At 48.0% G+C, this 18249-nt stretch overlaps 6 protein-coding genes across 6 annotated transcripts; 3 read left to right on the forward strand and 3 right to left on the reverse strand.

Moving 5' to 3' along the window:
* Window positions 1–108: 108 nt before the first annotated feature.
* Window positions 109–1640, forward strand: F4822DRAFT_396771 (FMI1 protein). The gene is made up of 2 exons (XM_051457558.1): window positions 109–661; window positions 733–1640. The coding sequence occupies exons 1-2, from the start codon at window positions 293–295 to the stop codon at window positions 1450–1452; spliced, it is 1089 nt and encodes a 362-aa protein (XP_051317221.1). The 5' UTR covers window positions 109–292; the 3' UTR covers window positions 1453–1640.
* A 116-nt stretch (window positions 1641–1756) lies between these two features.
* On the forward strand, window positions 1757–3377 carry F4822DRAFT_396773 (uncharacterized protein). The gene has a single exon (XM_051457559.1). It carries the CDS (start codon window positions 1853–1855, stop codon window positions 3239–3241), a length of 1389 nt encoding a protein of 462 aa, XP_051317222.1. The 5' UTR covers window positions 1757–1852; the 3' UTR covers window positions 3242–3377.
* F4822DRAFT_396776 (Hus1-like protein) lies at window positions 3378–4909 on the reverse strand. Its single transcript, XM_051457560.1, has 4 exons — window positions 4743–4909; window positions 4576–4681; window positions 3660–4521; window positions 3378–3607 (listed from the first exon to the last, which is right to left on the reverse strand). Exons 1-4 carry the CDS (start codon window positions 4783–4785, stop codon window positions 3581–3583), a joined length of 1038 nt encoding a protein of 345 aa, XP_051317223.1. The 5' UTR covers window positions 4786–4909; the 3' UTR covers window positions 3378–3580.
* A 566-nt stretch (window positions 4910–5475) lies between these two features.
* Window positions 5476–7101, reverse strand: F4822DRAFT_186222 (uncharacterized protein). The gene has a single exon (XM_051453482.1). It carries the CDS (start codon window positions 6890–6892, stop codon window positions 5708–5710), a length of 1185 nt encoding a protein of 394 aa, XP_051317224.1. The 5' UTR covers window positions 6893–7101; the 3' UTR covers window positions 5476–5707.
* A 2586-nt stretch (window positions 7102–9687) lies between these two features.
* F4822DRAFT_186251 (uncharacterized protein) lies at window positions 9688–10775 on the reverse strand. Its single transcript, XM_051453483.1, has 4 exons — window positions 10646–10775; window positions 10238–10470; window positions 9817–10182; window positions 9688–9740 (listed from the first exon to the last, which is right to left on the reverse strand). The coding sequence occupies exons 2-3, from the start codon at window positions 10265–10267 to the stop codon at window positions 9817–9819; spliced, it is 396 nt and encodes a 131-aa protein (XP_051317225.1). The 5' UTR covers window positions 10268–10470; window positions 10646–10775; the 3' UTR covers window positions 9688–9740.
* A 1716-nt stretch (window positions 10776–12491) lies between these two features.
* On the forward strand, window positions 12492–17782 carry F4822DRAFT_436766 (uncharacterized protein; the record flags this gene model as incomplete). The annotated part of the gene is made up of 2 exons (XM_051462339.1): window positions 12492–16173; window positions 16230–17782. 2 exons carry the CDS (start codon window positions 12492–12494, stop codon window positions 17780–17782), a joined length of 5235 nt encoding a protein of 1744 aa, XP_051317226.1.
* Between the last annotated feature and the right edge of the window lie 467 nt (window positions 17783–18249).

An 18249-nucleotide genomic window follows, 5' to 3' on the forward strand; every position in this document is an offset into this window, starting at 1 on the left:
GTGAAAGTGTTTGTAAGTTGTAGGCGACCATAGAAATAGCAGGGATTATTAATCTACGTATGACGTATGCGCCAATCGGGACGCTTTATTTCGTAATTCCGACGGTCTCGGAGGTATGTACAATACAACCGCGCGGACAGTGAGCAACCAAGACGTAATCAACATGATAAAAAAAAATATTATAAAAAAAAGGCCAGGTGAAGAATCCTAGTGGATTCTTACCTACAGCTGATATGGCTTTCCCTAGAATTACTCATTTTTATACAGGTTGTAATCCTGTTATACTATCGCAATGTCTTTGCGACCGTTAGTTAGAGGAGCGTGGTGGAGGCGAGCTATCACCTCTTCTCGAAAACACCAACTAATTCCGAATCCACTTACGAGTACCACAACGACTATAATAACAACACGACGGAGTCTAAATACGGTACCGACATGTCCCGAACCAACTTGCAATTGCGCTGATACTCCGTCGATGCCGTGGGGACAAGGTATCGACAAGAATGGCAACTTGAATGGTCTCATTGCGGCCTATGCGCAACAAGTTTTAATCTGTACTGGCAAAGATGACTGGGCGTCACGTATAGAAGAGGACAATAGCGGCGATAACCTCGCTGCCGACCTTAAGGAATTGGTAGGCCGAGGAGGCGTATATAGTGATGTGAGTATTGTTATTCCTTCAGACCGACACACCCATACGCTCATATCAGCTAACAAGTTGTGATTCCACAGCCTTTCCACAACCTCTCCATTATAAATACTTCGTTCCCTTCCGCGATATCTAGACGACCCGAAGTACAAACGACATCCGTGTATCTCCTCCCTAGCTTCAAATACATCCCATTCCTCCCGAGAGTCTCGTTCGACTCCGTACAAGCCCTAGTCAAAGGCTACCTACTCCCCGAGAAACTCCATCCCATGAACGATGGCCTATCCCCAATACATAAAGACCGTCTACTGCGGAAACCGGCTTACGAGGAGATGCTCTACGGCGTGCGAGATATAGATGACGTTTTCGTCCTAATTTGTGGGCACGGACAGCGGGATAAGAGATGTGGCATCTACGGACCTGTTTTACAAGAAGAATTCGAGAGGCAACTTCCAAGAGCAGGTATAGACGTCCTCACGGACCCGGCAGTCGATGAGAGTGTCACGGCGCCACAGCTCTCGGGCACTACATCGGGGCAGGAAGCATCGCGTACGGCGAGAGTCGGCCAAATCAGCCATATTGGTGGACACAAATTCGCGGGCAATGTCATTATATACCTCCCGCCGGCCTTCAAGAACCCTGCCGGAAACCCGCATCCCCTGGCTGGTCACGGAATCTGGTACGGTCGGATAGATCCGAAACACGTGGAAGGTGTGATCAAAGAGACCATTCTTAATGGAAATGTCATCGCGGATCATTTTAGAGGTGGTATCAATCAGAAAGGAGAAATCCTTAGATTATAGACGTGCTAGATTTAGGCATACTAAGATTCGGAATCTCGAATGGGCTGGTATTCGAGAAAAGAGCTCTTCAAATGTACCATCTTGGGAAACGGATTGTAAATAGAACATCACAGCTCAATTAGAATGTTTGGGTGTGAGGATCCCAACTCCGGATAGAAGGAGGTAATGAAAAGAAACCAATTAACCAATATTTTGTGAATATCTTCTAGTTTTCTAGGTGTACTACTCAATACCTGCCAATTGTCAATTGCAAATAGCGGGCCGACACCAACCGGCAACTCACTAATTTTCTATTCAATTCATCACTCAGTGTAAGTTCATCAATATTCAATCGATGATAGTATTGGTAGCAATTTTTTCCAACCAAATTCTTCGTCAATCACAGTATGAGCTAGAATAAATGAATCGCTCATTAGCAATAAGATGGACCGGCCGGTTGAAGCCGTGCCTATCTAAATCCACCTACCATGGACCTCGCAGCAAGCTAATTGCGCAAAGAACACAGTTCTTTTCCAGCTCCCCAGTACGGCGCGACCAAAACCTACCACCACAATCCGGCCCTCAACACCCGCAACGCCGGGGTAATTGGAAATCATGGATCCTCTTCAACCTGGCCGGCGTAACCGGCGTCGCCATCGTAGCCATCACGCTCAAAAGCGCGAACCCCAACGCCACCAACGACGATAAAAACAGCGTTATAAATACAAAGTCCTTCAGTCCCTTCACTATCATCTCCAAGGAGCAAGTCTCACCCACCGCTTTCGTTCTAAGTGTCCGCCCAGAAATCGGTGAGGGAAAAAAGGGGTCAACGCGCAAGTTACAGGAAGCTTGGGATCATGGCCTTTGGTCCGTTGAGGTGAAGCAGCCGCAGTTGCAGATTGCGCGGCATTATACGCCGTTACCTCCTTCTGATGGTAATGAGGGGGATTTGCGGTTTTTGGTTCGGAAAGTTGATGGTGGTGAGATGTCTACGTATCTAAGCAAATTGCGCGTTGGTGAGAATGTGTACCTGCGAGGTCCGCATCTCGGGTTCGATATTACGAAGCGCTTGGGGGATGCTAAGGATATCGTGTTTGTAGCGGGAGGTACGGGAATTGCACCTGCGCTGCAGATCGCAAGGAAAGTTTTAGATACCAAACCTGCAGAAACTACAGCCGCAGAAAAACCAACAGTCTCAATCCTATGGGCGAACCGCCTATCCGTCGATGCCCTAGGACGAGAAACCTTCCAATCTTCCAAAACTTCCGGAAGTTGGTGGAGTGGAAAACCATCCTCAAATCCCGAAGCACAGAAGCAAACACAAGAACCCTCAACCCCCTCACTAACACACCAAATTCGCACTCTCCAACAAAACCACCCAGAAAACTTCCGCATATCCTACTTCACCGACGAAGAAGGCACATTCATCAAAGAACCCGACCTGCGCACCGCCATCTCCCCGCCATCCCCAGCAACAAAACGCCAACCTCTCCTCCCCGCAGCATGGATATGTCCCTGGCACTCCACAGCCGCGCTCGAGCGACTACCAAACGACAACGACGTCGCGCGGCGAAGCGGTGATTGTACCTGTGCCAAAGACGCTAAGACCAAGAAAGAAGTCCTTCCTACAAGCGCCACAGGAGCGAGTCTCGTATGTGTTTCCGGAGCGGATGGTTTTGTAGCCGCGTATGCTGGGCCGAAGCGTTGGTATCGCGGTGGGGAAATGCAGGGGCCTGTAAAGGGGATATTGGGGCAGATAGTAAAGGATGAGGAGGTGAAGGGGGTTAATTGGCTTGTTCTCAAGTTGTAGGTTACAATAGGGGATAATTGACGATGTATATGGCTTAAAAAGGTTGATATTAAAACTCCAAGCAGAAGTGTACTATAGAGATCTAAAATTAAATATAGAGGCGATATATCCTCATCTAGGCTCACTCACACACAATCTACTTTTAAACCTTCTGTCTTAATTTTAGACTCGCGTCTCTCATTCTATATACGTCCAATATACGGAGTATGTAGCAATTCATAGCAGATAATAGCCATTTATAAGATCATTCCCTAACGTTCGTCCGTCAAATTGCAAGGGTATTTGGTAACGCCCACCAACCCAAACCATGAACCCGTCCATTCTAGCCAGTACGCGTAATCACACGCTATACGAAGACACATAATACTAAAACACATCAGTCCGCAATTCACTCACACGAATCAAAGGGTAAACTCACCGTAACAACCGAATCCTCCGCCCCCGTATCATCATACTGGGGAACATACACATACAATATCAACGCATGATCATCAGCAAAACACGCAATAACCCTTCCCTCCAACCTCCCCACACTCAACACCTTACTCCAATCCTTCCCATCAACCCGAACAGTAGCCCATCGATCCGGACCTGCCTCGCGGAACCGAGTACTAGGATGATCTTCCAGCGGACACCCCAATTGCGCAGGATCCAACTCCGGATTCTCAAGCCCCGACCACTGACTCTCGACATCGAGGGTATCAGTATCAAGACGCAACCTCAAGCCCCCGTGCATATTAGCACTGAGTTCCAACTTCGGCGAATACGACGCCGCAGCCGCCGCCCCACCCGACGACGAAGCGCGCGATGCAAGCGCGAGTTTCGTGAAGCGGTCTGATATAGCTTTTAACTGCAGTAGCGGGGGTAGTTGTATATGTACATCCGGCTCGCGAATCTTCGGCTGCATGATCGTCTCCACGGTATCTGGATGCAGCACTCTCACAGGGAAATCCTGTGTTATTATTTTTTCACGCTCGCGGTGGAGATTCGTCTCCAGCGGTTCATGCGCGAAGACCCCATCATCATCAGCGCCAGCATTCGCATTTCCGAAGCGTGATACGCCTGTAGGTTCTTTAGTCGGAGCGGCGGTCGTGGTGATCGTCATAGAGAGCACCGGGACGCCGTCTTTTTTAGTAAGGCGAATTGATGCTGAGACGCCATTAAGAGCGGATTTTAGGGCGCGTTGGAGGGGGCCGAGGGGGAGCTCGAGGTTGATTGTGTTGTTTGGTTCGGCGGATTGGAGGGCGTAGTTGTCGAATATGAAGTCCATAGAAAAGGAGCTAATTCGAGAATGTTAGAAGGTTGGGATTGAGGAAGAATTGAGGGTTACGAACGCCCAGACTTGGGACCCGGTATCTGGGATCACGGTGAATCGTACGGTCTCATCGTCGAGGCGTACCCAGGCGATCTTCTCAAGGGATGATAGAGCGGCCACGAGTTCTAATTCGGAAGCAGGTTAGATATTATAATTAGAACACCAGCGTATAAAAAGCTAGCTTACTTGCGAACGTGCGTATATTCTTAAGATCAGATTTAAACCTCATCTTAACCGCTTTGCGCGACGAGGTACCATGACCTCGACGCAAGTCCGAAATAATTATATCGCGTAAAAAATCACAACGAAACCACACGCGAAAAAGGTTAATAATGAACAAAAGATGGAAGGTTTCCAGCTTTCACATTTGGTTGGCCAAAATAATTACATCCACTCAATTAGCTTAATCGATAAGCTGCAGCTAGGGCAGATGTCAGAACTTCCACTCCCTGGGAGCCTAAATCTAGCTCTATTAGAGTGCGGGGTAATTGAGCGGTTAGCGGCAGCTAGCTACCCCATGCTGCCCCATAAGCTCAACCATCCAGCTGCCCTTTCAGGGACCAAAGCCCCTCCATCTCACCCCACTACACCGCAATCGTTAACAATCAGTGGAAAATACCCCGCCATTATCACAGTTCGTTCGTTCAAAGCTCTACAAAAAAAAAATTCAACATCTGACTCAGAATGAATAAAGCATTGTGAAAGCCGTTCATCCATTCCTTTCTGCCTAGCAGATGATATATCATAGCCCTATACCCCCCCTTAATTGACCGAATACCATTCCATACCACCCTTATGCAATCATCAGAGCAAACACCAAATACCGCACAAAGCAAATTCTCTGTAATAGATAGCCAACCCGAGAACTCCATAGCTTCCCGAGCCAGTCGTAGAGTCAAACTAGCTATCATAGCTAGTTAACAAAGTAGAGCCTTGATTCCTTCAGATGGAAGTGTAATAGATAGATAGCTTTCCTTCCATCTTATGATCTGTCGAGACTGAAAAAGAGATTCGTACTCATTCGTGCAATCCATCCTGCCATCTGTCTAGACCTTCCTTTGTTCTATCAGATCAATCCTCCCTCTAGCCTGTAGCTGTGATTCCTCATGCACAGCCTAACGCCGTAATCATCCGTAGTCCTAGGCACATGCTCAAATACTCAACCGTCGACTATACCCCGGCGGCGGCGTCGGACGTCGAGGCATAGCCCTCGCACTCGGCGCCGCAGTGCAAAACACACTATTACGCAGAACGCCCTGTCGTCCTCCACTTCCACTTCCACTCCCACTTGCCTCACCATTACCACGATACTCTCTCATCCTTTCTCTAACGGCATCTCTCTCCCTGTGATGCGGCTCAACGCCAACATGCACAACCGTAGCGCGGAACGTATTACTAGATCTCTTCAGACCAGGTATAATCGCCTTAATCGCAGTCGCGGCGGAGGATTTCCTACTACTACTACCACGTCCGTCTTGAGCGGCGGTACTACTAGCGTTTGTCGCTCCGCTAGCACTGCTTTCGGCGGTATTTTGGCGTCGGCGGTTTTCGAGGTTCCGTCGCATGCGCTCGGCGAACTCGGCGTTCTCGGCGCAGGTCTTGCATTCACCGACGGTCTGCGCGACGCGCTGCCCGCCGAGGTTGTTACTGTTATTCCACGGGTACACGCCTTGCGTCTGCAGGGGCGCGGGCGGTGGGGGTGGGGGTGGAGGGGGTCGTAGCGGATGACCCGGTCGGCGAGTTAATCTCCTACGCACAGGCAGTTGTCTCTGTAGTCGTGGCATAGGAGGAGGCGGTGGGGGGCGAGGGGCCTGCCAGTTCAACTCGATGGACGGGAAAGGCGGCGGGCTGATTAGATGTCCGCATGGGTGCTTTGCTGTGGTGCGGCAGATTGGACAGCTCGGGTTTGCGTTAGGGTCGCGCACGAGCGATTCCGTGAGCCATGTCTGGATGCAGTGCGTGCCGAAGCGGTGGCCGCAGAATAAGCTCGTCCATGACTCGATTATGCCCTCTGGGTTCTCGAGACCGACGGGGTCGTGGCAGATGGGACATTCCTCGGGTGGGACAGGAGGTGCTGGAGGTGGTCGCTTTTTAGTGGTAGTGAGGCTAGTGTTACTGCTTGGTTTGGGAGAGATGTTGGTGGTAGTGGGAGGAGGGGTGGGAACGGGAATAGGGTTGGTGATAGCTTCTTCTTGTGTTGTCAAAATTGTCGAATTAGAGCTAGCATTGTTGTTGTTATTGGTTATGTCATTATTGACATTATTGCCATTTCTTCTTCTTCTACTCGGTAGAAGCTTCTTCAGCAGCTTCAGGCTGACTTTAGGTAGTGGCCTCATGGTCGGCGATCGGTCGGTCAGTAGCTTGACCGGGACTCCGAATTATTGTACGGAAATTGACAGAAAGCGGCCGGATGAAAGTGTAAGTGTAGGTGTGTAATAAATTGAATTAAAGAAGAGAAAATAAAGAGATGAATGGATAGCAAGGCTGGACTCGCCCGCCTGCCTAAGGGTATGTGTATGCCTGCCTGAGGTACTAAGGTAGTAAAATATGGTGGTTGCTGTGTGTCTGCAGTACAGAGGAAGAAATAGAAAGCTCTGTGATTCACCACAGTATACGCATAGTTAACGTAGGAATGATAGGCGGCGTAACTGTGGTACTGTGGTAAATGCGCTGCAAGTGCTGCAAGTGTAAGCAGCAAAGAATTACTTGCTTGCTATTAGTCTGTTTCGGCTTTTGGCTGGGGAATCCGATCCAATCAACGGACTAAGACGTTAAGACCTTTTTTTCTTTTTGAAACCGGTCTGCCGTTCTTGTTAATTTTTATTTGTTTGCTCGTCTGACCATTAAGGTATAATACCTTCGTAGTTCGTAGCTGTCCTGTGCGTAACTGGGCTGGCTGACCTTGATGAGAAACAATATTTGGATCCACCGAAACCGTAGAATCAATTTCACGATTACGGAATGATCAAGTAGGAGACGAGAATTAGTAGGGACGAATGTTTGGCGGGAGAAATAGCGCCCATACATATCACGTCCTAATGATGTGATTAATATGATTCAGATACGGTCGCGGCCAAAACACTATTGGTTCCTGGGATTTGGTTGTGTTTAGGTCGCTCGAATATGTCTGCCCTGCTAATTACGGCCTCATTCGTAGATCCAAGTACCTGGCTAGGTCCTACTCGAATGCGCCCGTTAGTAATGGACTGTTAATGATCCGTGGATCTGTCGATATCGTTGGACTCGAATTAGTCCAGAGTTGAAAGTGGGAAAAATAATTGCGGCAAGTTCTACTGATGGTACTTATTGATTTAACAAGACCGCCGTATTATGGTTTTGCCTTCGCAAAGATATTCCTAAGGTGTTTCAATGTGATGTGATATGAGACTGGGTGATTTGTATTGAAATGGTGCAAGGACCAAATTCACAAGAATACATACAACATATACGAGAACCCTTCAACTTTACAAGTACTTATATCATGGTATACCACATGCAGTATAATGGTTATAGCTTAAAGTTATTAGGTTAAGTTTAAGGGTGCTCCACCACCCTTCATAGCATCATGTGCACTGGATTGTATCGTAATAAGTGTTACCAAGGCAGATAAGCTCCTCACCTGCATGTCTTTAGCTGTCCGAATTCAGTGGTGGTTGCCAGGATGCAAGATAAGGCTTGGAATGTGATGCTAGACCACGCGCATCTAAGGCGCAATTGGATTTATTGGCACATCAACGGATGTACAGAGGGCCGCTGCCGTTCCGTAAATGTGGTGTATAATAGTAAAAGAGTACATACATCACATACATCATACATAAACGCAGGACGCGGGTAACTTAATTCGATTTAATGTTGTGACTTGACTGGTTATAAACTAACTTGGTTAATTTTGGTCATTCCGCATGCAGGCTTGAAGATCTTCCTCAAAATTCCAACATCCCCGCGCCAGCCTCCTTTCATGTCAGGATCCGATTTTCAGCATGAGGTCTTTTTACATGATCGGGGGTGTCACAGACGGATATGGCGTCATTTCAGTTCGAGATCAGATCTATCAATCTCCATTTTCTCCCTTTCGTCTCGTCTAGAATTTGTTAGTTTAAAGACCGGATAATATCTAGCGCAACCGTCCCCTTAAGAAGCTTTGTGATAATTCGAGGATTATTACTCGAGCGTTTCTTCATCATAACTAAATCGTCCAGGAGCATATTGATAACTATAGGAACAGACCTCAAATTTGGATTCGTCTCGAGTTTCGTCTCGTCACAGTTCTCTTAGGGGCATGCTATTGTCATCGTGAGGTATATGCGTTGCGTTGCTCTAATGTTTGCGCGTTGATGGCTAGAACCGGACCGGAAACATTCATGCTAAATTCAACGGTTTCATATGATTTTCTAACGCCGCAGTAGTTTGTTTGATTCAAACGAAATAGCGATACTATCCGATTCTAGTCAGTGTAATTAGCATATTCAAGTCCATGTCCACATCTTGAGTTTGAATTGAAACACTCCAGCGATGTTTCCTCTTCGACAGGCAAAATGTTCACCCTAAATTGACCTGATTCAATTCACAAACCTAATATAGTATTCAAGTCTATATTAGTTTGGATATAAAAATCGGATATAATATGTTTGACATACAAAATATTCCGGGTCTTAGTAGAAGCCTAGACTATGAGAGGCTGGGCATATTGTACGCGGTCAAAATAAAAGAATAAATAAAGTTAGCAAGGTCGTTAAATGTCTATTAAAACCGACGTTAGATCACCCGTGGGAGAAAGTTTGATGGTGCCGACGGATCATATCCGCCTAGCCTGTCGGTCATAGCGGATGATGGATTCTACTGGACACGGCGGCGCCACCGTTGAGTTATAGTCCTGCATTTAGAAAAATGCGCGAGTTGCACCCTGAATAATGAGAATCCATTTGAAGCATCAAACTCACGAAGCTGATTTTACAAGATCCCGTCACGCTATGCTTGCTCGGCGGTCCGTACCTAAATCAAATCCCGGTTGGCCGCATGAGGACGCCGCCCGTCTCGGCCCTTTTGAACAGCAATCATTCTCCAATGAAACAACATAGATGCTCCCGAACCAAATACTTGGGAAAGGTTAGGACGAAGTTTGCTACCGTCTAACCTGCCGCACATTATTATCTTCCTCATCACTATCATCTCGGAAGCCCTCCTCTAAACTAGGTTCTTGTCGTCAGCCCTGTATCACGAAGTATATTCCACAACACTATTGAGGGAGTATTTTCTTGACCTACTCTCTGCTTAGTCTCCTCATGCTATCCGTTCGCTCAGGGTTATGTGTATCCAGCGAAAGTCCATATCGCCGGTCATCATCCACATCGTCTAATTCCTCTCCCTCTTCGGAACTGAACCCAAGATCTGACGCATCGTCCCCTGACATTACGCGCTCGCGCGCATTGAAGCGCCATCTTGACGGTATTAAATATCTAGCCATCGCGTCTTGGGCTCTACTACGTAAAGAGGACGTATGATTCGATATCGTATCGAGAGGGAGATATTGGCTATATCGGGTTCGGTAATGATGCCATAATGGATAGAGGACATATGTAGATAGGAGGAAGAGTAATAGAGAGATTACGGCAGGGATTATAAGTGTCTGTGATTGTTAGATTCTCGATAACTAGCAATGCATAGAGCGTAGCGAGACTCACTTTAACTACGGACAGTGTAGAAGCCGCCATGCTGATGGTGTTGCGCAATGCTCTCCTCTATCATAAGAGCATTTTAAAGTATTGGGCTTGGCGAAGTGACAGGTATATAGTTGTCAATGCAACCAAAATGTATCGACGTGGGTTACCGGTGGGAGTCGTAGCTGAGTAAATGCCGAAAATCGCGTGTATTCTACAACAGTCCAAGACGAGGACGGCGGTTCGTCTGCAGTGTTCTATAACACTTTAGTTGGATGCAATGGAGGAATAGTAAAGTCAGGGAAGAGTATCGTCTTCCACGGTACCTAGAGCCTCCGTCTAGGCCTGCCTCTTGTTCAATTGTGCTTGTAAGGCTGAAGATGTAGATGGTTACGTACGCGCAGTTGCGACTTGTTCCATATAAAAGCTTACCTAAGACTATCAGGGGTGATTTACGTAGATCATCCCTGCTAACGCTATTTCCTTCATGTACACATCAATGTACAAATACGATGTACTTAAAGTGTAACACTAGAGCTAGCCGTCATTCTTTCCATTACATTTATTTCGCATCATTCATTATGCGATCACTGTAGAAGGACGAAGAGAATCTGTCATAAATGGATGGAACACCATGTTGTATGTGATTATTCAAGATCACCCGAATCCTACGGGCCGGTTCCTAATAAGTCTAACCACCCCTCTTTAACAACACCGGGGGCGGAAAGAATATAGCTGAAAATATACTTATATGCAGCCCCTTTTTTGCGCATCGGCTAAAGATCTTCATCAGCTAAAGACATCCGGTGGTCTCTCCTATTTCTAAGTACTGCACTTTATTAAGCGAAGAATAGGTGAGACAAAGCCTTTCTATCTGCGATACCCTCGCCAACTTCTTATGTACGACACCTCATACAGGTCATGTAAGCCTTGGGGGTCTGGGGGTTGAAAGCAACCTTAGATCGCATCATTATCACCATCGTCGTGTGGGATCTTCCGGGGGTTTCATGTTCCACTTCAAGTTTCAGAAAATGTCCACACCTTTTTGGATGTACCGGCATCGGATTTACCAATTGAAAAAACCATCATGTATGATTGCAGACATTGTGGAATAGAATTACCAGCACGTTAAGCCCCTTTTAAAGTGGCGTCGCCGAATTAAATATCAATGGGATGGGTCGTGATTCGTTACTTCCACGGTCAAACATCGAATCTTTAGTGCCTTTTCATAATTCGCTGTTGCCGTCTAGAGATGTTGTGCACCTGCCTTACTTGCTTAAAAGGAACCCCTGACAATTGATTGGAGCTTGGATTGGATTAAAGTTCCCGCTTATCACTAATGGGGGAAAAGAAGGCAGGAAGGCGGAAGGCAGCTGGGCGGGCAGGAAACATCCCATCAACGTGTAAATTGGTATTGTGCATGTACCCTGCAAGTTGCATCCTACCCACCACAAGTGCTCGGTGCCATGTACGGTACCTACCGCGAACATTGCACACTGCACACATGCACTGCACAACCCGCAACCTTGCGTCTCATCAGACGGTAGGAACCTCCTTTGAGCAACAATTACTCTAATCACATCCAATTCCGATAACCCCATAGTCATTACCATAATCATTAACCACGACCACTACTCTTTTTTTCCTATCCTACCACGGCCACGAGTCACAACCCTTTCCTCACACACTCTCTTGAAACATTCGAATCTTCTACCACGACATCCATGGCTCATTGACGACCCATTAGAATTCTTTGCATTTCCATGTCGTCCCTTTCTCTCGCGCTTGTTTTTTAGTTCTATGTGCGTATTCAACCAAACATTTCCTAACCCCCTTCTCAGTCGCGCATTCTTAGGTCTTGTATCTCCTTTCAAAGATGTTCCAAGTCTTGGACATTCGGGCGAAAAATATACAGAAATACAAAAATAAAAATACTCTTACATTGTCTTTCGCTACTTCATCGCCGAAAGCCATACTAATTATTTCCACCAATTCATGCAGGTCTTCGCTCGATCCTAAATCTACCATTTCAACCTGTATATCCGTTGCGAGGTCGACATTTCTAATCACAGAACACAATGCACTTCATCCAACATCTTCAGCATCCAATACATTGACGGCAGGAATCCGATATCCCACATAGGTTTCGATTGTTTTCTTTTATTCGTTTTGTGCCGAAAATAATATCGAACACCTTCCGCTGTCCGATAAATAATACATTGTTAATACGCAATTGGAGCGCCACCGTCCCAGTGCGCCCATCGCCGACGACACGATTATGTCAACTGCGGACAAGACCAGACAGTCGTCTGGTGGTAAAGGCTTCTTTTCTAGGAATAAACATAGAAGTGATAAGAGACACACTGGTAGCGAAGAGGGACGATACCTCGGTTCAGATCACGAATCTGTGTCGCGAACCTCCCGACATGCTAGGGACTCCTCGATAATATCTGTGGATCGTCCTAGTTCTCCCGAGTCCGGCGTCAACAACACTGCGGGCGTTATCACCGCAATCCCATACGATAGCACACACCCTGACATACGAAGTCCAATACCTGTCGAATATCTTCCTCGAAACGAGCAACTCCCCGTGCGCCGAGAACCACTACCACATCAATTAAGTAAAGTAAGCGCCGATTTTCACCAATACCCTACTTTCGACGCGAACACACTTTCCAGCATGGCTGGTTCCCATCTTTCGAATGCCCGCCCTCCTACGGCGAGCTCAAATATTACAATGGCGTCGACCGGTCGTCAGACGCAATTTCAGCAGTGGGGTCCGTCTGGAGGTAATAATTTATTGACACCTCGAGGAAGTACGGCTTCTTCGATGACTACTAGTACTGCCTATGGTGAAAGGTGGGATTCTCTACCTGGCTATGGGATGTCTGGTTTCGGCAGATCCTCGAGACAAAGCGACCAGTCCAGCGTTTTTTCAGGTAAAGGAGTACCCCCTGACTATCCCACAATCAAGCGCTCATCCAAAGCAGCACTACCCAGTGCCACATCCCAGAGTTCCATTGCATCATCGCACCCCTCGAGTAGAGATTCGCATCGTTTAACAAAATTTCCAGGGTCACCTGGATTACAACCTCCTGGCGCCAGCAGCGACTCGCTCTCGCTTACAAGACCGGACGATGATAGGGTTACCGAACAGATGTTCTACGAGCTGATGAAGAAACGAGGATGGCACAACCTGCCCGAGCAGGCACGACGACAAATGCAAGCGTATCCGGCGTCGAAAAAATGGACACTTATTCATCAAGACCGTTTAACGGAGTTGCAGGGCGAGCAGAAGAGGAGAACGACGGCGCGAGCAGGGCAGTATTCGAGCGTCGACATTGCCGCATCATCCGATGAAGAAGGTTCTCCTGAGTGGTACGTCCGGAAAGTGATGGATAATACCTTGGACTTGAAAGGTCTTGGTAGTCTTGAAGTTAATTTGCGCACCCAACAAATCGGCTGGGTGAGACGATTCATCGAATGTCAAGGGCAAGTTGCCCTCACTAATGTTCTATTGAAAATCAACCGCAAGAGTGCTGTAGGACCCGCGGCTCCTGGCGATGCGAAATCGAGCGACAAGAACCTCGATAAGGAATACGATATTCTGAAGTGTCTCAAGGCTTTGCTGAACAACAAATATGGTGCCGACGATGCACTCGCCCACCAACAAGTGGTTGTCGCTCTCGTTACCTCTCTCATCTCCCCAAGGCTCACGACACGAAAACTCGTTAGCGATGTGTTATCGTTCTTGTGCCATTGGGACGGGGGTGAAGGGCACCTCAAGGTCATCCAGGCTATGGATATAGTGAAGAGCCAGCAGAACGAAAATGGCCGGTTTGACTCTTGGATGCGACTCGTCGAAGTAACCGTTGATGGACGAGGGAAGATGGGTAGTCTTGTAGGGGCCAGTGACGAAGTACGCAGTGGTGGTATTGGCATGGAGAACCTGTTGATGGAATACGCCGTCGCAACGCTCATCCTCGTGAACTCTATCATCGATGCCCCTGAGAATGACCTCCAATTGCGCATGCATATTCGAGCGCAGTTCGGCGCTTGTGGGATCAAGCGGATCCTCACGAAGATGGAGGGCTTCCAATATGACCTAATAGACAAGCAAGTCGAGCGGTTCCGGACGAACGAGGCTATTGACTATGAGGACATGCTTGAGCGGGAGAATAGCAGCATGAAGGACAGCATCGAGGGCGAGGTTAAGGACCTCAACGATCCTGCCCAGATTGTAGATGCTATTCAACAGCGACTTCAAGGCTCCAAGACGCATGACTACTTCATATCAGCGCTACAACATTTACTTCTCATTCGGGATAACGATGGCGAAGAACGGTTACGTATGTTCCAGCTCGTTGATTCGATGCTTAGCTATGTGGCCATGGACCGGCGTTTGCCGAACATGGACCTCAAGCAAAGCTTGAATTTCACGGTCCAGAACCTCTTAGACAAGCTACACACCGATTCCGAGGCACGCCAGGCTCTGGACGAGGCCTTAGAGGCCCGGCAGATCGCCGACGCTGCTATGGCAGAGCGGGATGAAATGAAAGCGCAGCTAGAATTAGGCGCCGATGGTCTCGTTGCTAAACTTCAGAAACAACTGGAAGAGCAGGCTCGCTTTATTGAAGCGCAGAAACGCCAAGCCGATGGTCTCAAAGCCGAAATCGAGAACATGCAGACAGTGCGTGCTAAGGAAGCGCAGAGATATGAGTTAGAAACGAGAGAATTATACCTTATGCTTAGGGATGCTCAAGACGTTGCCGCCTCCCAGGCCGTCAAAGGCGTTCCTGGAAACAAGATGGCTAACGAGGATCCCGCCCGAATGCAAGGTATTTTGGATCGTGAAAGACTCATGGACCGACTTGCGATGCAGCTCGAACGGCAGAAGACCCAGTACAAACTTGAAGGTAGAGTCTGGGGCGAGGCTATTGGACCTTCCGACCGCTTACGTGCGCTACGTGAAGAGATGGAAGGCTACTCGGAGGACTATCCCGATGCGCCGGACGGTGCAGGACTTCCACCTCCTGGCATGGCTGCTGGTGGTGTACTTGGAACCGTCAACCGACAAACCAGAGTATCGAGGAAGCCTGTCAACGGACAATCAGCCTCAGCTGCAAATGGAGGTGTCACTGAAGGTGAAGATGACATCGTGTACGAGAAGCCCAGAGTTGTCGAGATTAGAAGACCCGTCATGGATCCCAAACATGCTGCCAACTTCCTCAGTGAAATTCAAGCGAAGGGCAAGAGGGATGACATCAGTGACTCTGAAGAGGGCGAGGGCGCGACAACTGGCCCGTCCCATCCCAGTCTTGAATCACAATCTCCCATTACACCAAGCGAAGCCGAGCCGCCCAAGATTAAAGTCAGCGACACGGGAGCTCCTCCGCCTCCCCCTCCTCCACCACCTCCGATGCCCGGCCAACTTCCTGGCGCGCCGCCTCCGCCACCTCCTCCACCCCCAATGCCGGGTCAGATTCCCGGTGCCGCTCCACCTCCACCACCACCGCCTCCTCCTATGCCAGGAATGCTTTCGCCCTCATCCGCAGCAGGTGGACCTCCCCCTCCCCCTCCCCCGCCACCTATGCCTGGTGTTCCCGGAGCAATGCCTCCTCCACCCCCACCCATGCCTGGCGCCATGTCGGGTCACTTCCTTTCTGCGCAAAACAACTTCGGACCAACTCCTTCGGTTGGATTGCCCATTGTTAGGCCGAAGAAGAAGCTCAAGGCTCTTCATTGGGACAAGGTCGATACTCCCGAGACAAGTCACTGGGCAGCACATGCTCCATCTATGGAAGAGAGAGAAGAGAAGTATGCTGAGCTTAGCAAGAAGGGTATTCTCGATGAAGTTGAAAAGTTGTTCATGGCAAAGGAGATCAAGAAGCTCGGTGTTGGATCCTCTAAGAAGGATGACAAGAAGCAAATCATCTCTAGCGATCTTCGGAAAGCTTATGGTAAGTACTGTTTTGTGGAAATTCTGGAAGCTCTTAGAATGCTGACTTTGTTCCAGAAATTGCGTTTGCCAAATTTTCTCAGTACTCAGTGGAAAGGGTTGTTCAGATGATCATTCACTGTGACAAGGATGTACTCGATAATCCTGTTGTTATGGATTTCCTTCAAAAAGATGACCTATGCAACATTCCGGATAATACCGCGAAGCTCATGGCACCATATAGCAAGGATTGGACTGGTCCAGAAGCAAGCAAGGAGAATCGTGAGCAGGATCCCAATGAGCTCACTCGACAAGATCAAATCTATCTGTACACCGCTTTCGAGTTACACCACTACTGGAAGAGTAGAATGCGGGCATTGGCCTTAACTAGGAGTTACGAGCTTGACTACGACGAAATCAATGAGAAGATTCGTCAAGTCGTTACAGTATCGGAAGCATTACGAGACTCTGTATCCTTGATGAATGTTCTCGGCTTGATTCTCGATATCGGTAATTACATGAACGACGCAAACAAACAAGCAAGAGGTTTCAAGCTCAGCTCACTTGCCCGTTTGGGAATGGTTAAGGATGACAAGAACCAATCGACTTTGGCGGATCTTGTGGAACGTATCGTGCGTAACCAATACCCTGAATGGGAGGGTTTCGCAAACGATATTCAAATCGTTCTTACTGCCCAAAAGATCAACATCGAACAACTTCAGGCAGATGCAAAGAAATACATCGATAACATTCGCAACATTCAAATGTCGCTAGACAGCGGCAACCTGAGCGATCCTAAGAAGTTTCATCCACAGGACCGCGTCTCGCAGATTGTTCAGCGATGTATGAAGGATGCTCGTCGGAAGGCAGAGCAAATGGCATTATACTTGGAAGAAATGGTCCGAACGTATGATGACATTATGGTCTTCTATGGTGAAGACCCCAAGGACGACAATGCTCGTCGCGACTTCTTTGCTAAGTTGGCTATGTTCCTTCAGGAGTGGAAGAAGAGTAGAGAAAAGAACATTCAATACGAGGAGACGCGACGAAGGAACGAGGCGAGCATGAAGCGGAAGCACGCCCAGCTTCGGGTTGCAGGAAATGTCGAGAGTGGCCCGCCATCACCAGCATCTGCTGGTGCAATGGACTCACTACTCGAGAAGCTGCGCGCTGCAGCGCCGCAAACAAGAGATCAAAGAGACCGAAGAAGACGTGCACGTCTCAAGGATCGTCACCAAGTTCGTATTGCTTCAGGTCAAAAGATACCCGATCTCAACGAAATACCCGAAGCCGAGGCCAGTCCTCACGAGGAAGGTGCAAATGGTACTGCGGATTCTGATACCAACATGCTCAGTCCCGATTTGCCATCCCCTAGCAAAACTGCTTCGACAGCAGGAGAAGATGGGCTGGCTCAAAGAGCTGCTATGTTATTACAAGATATGAGAGGAGGTGATGGAGCAGATGAAGGTGATCCTGAAAAGCGAGATAGTTTACGGAAGTCAGCAGCAGAAGAAAGGAGAGCAAGGCGTCGGCGATTAAAGGGTGGTTCAGGACCAAGCGCCGCAACCGAAGATGAAGGAGGAATCAAGAGCCCTATACCTGAAGAGTCAGCTACGGCTGTTGAGGAATGAAGGGTAACATAGGGAAAGGGGAGTTCGAATAAAGGCTCGTCGTTTCCAACCCACCTATCGATCTATATATCCGACCGATACGATATATAATGTTTACATATATTATCCACATCCACCTACCTTCACGACATTCGCCTATACATACAAAGACAGACAAGAGAAACGGTGTGCCGATTCCTAACGACTGGAGGTTTGTGTATTCAAAGTGAAAAGAACTCTATGAGTGAAGAAGTCTAGCATCGACACACTATTATGTAATAGCTAGTTTCTAGACCAGGGGTTGCGCGAACTAGCAGGTACGCTCAGTTGAAAGTTTGAATGCAGGAGATGAATACCTTACTTAGCACCGTCCGGCTCCATTTCATATGTGCATGATTCAATGCTGCTTGTGAGAATGGATGGTCCATTTGTCTAAGTGGGGAAGTGAAGAGTAGAGAGATGGATTTCGAAGAGTTGGTCTTAATGGC

Source organism: Hypoxylon trugodes, assembly GCF_022578975.1.
Source record: "Hypoxylon trugodes strain CBS 135444 unplaced genomic scaffold F4822scaffold_3, whole genome shotgun sequence".
Taxonomy (NCBI): Eukaryota; Fungi; Ascomycota; class Sordariomycetes; order Xylariales; family Hypoxylaceae; genus Hypoxylon; species Hypoxylon trugodes.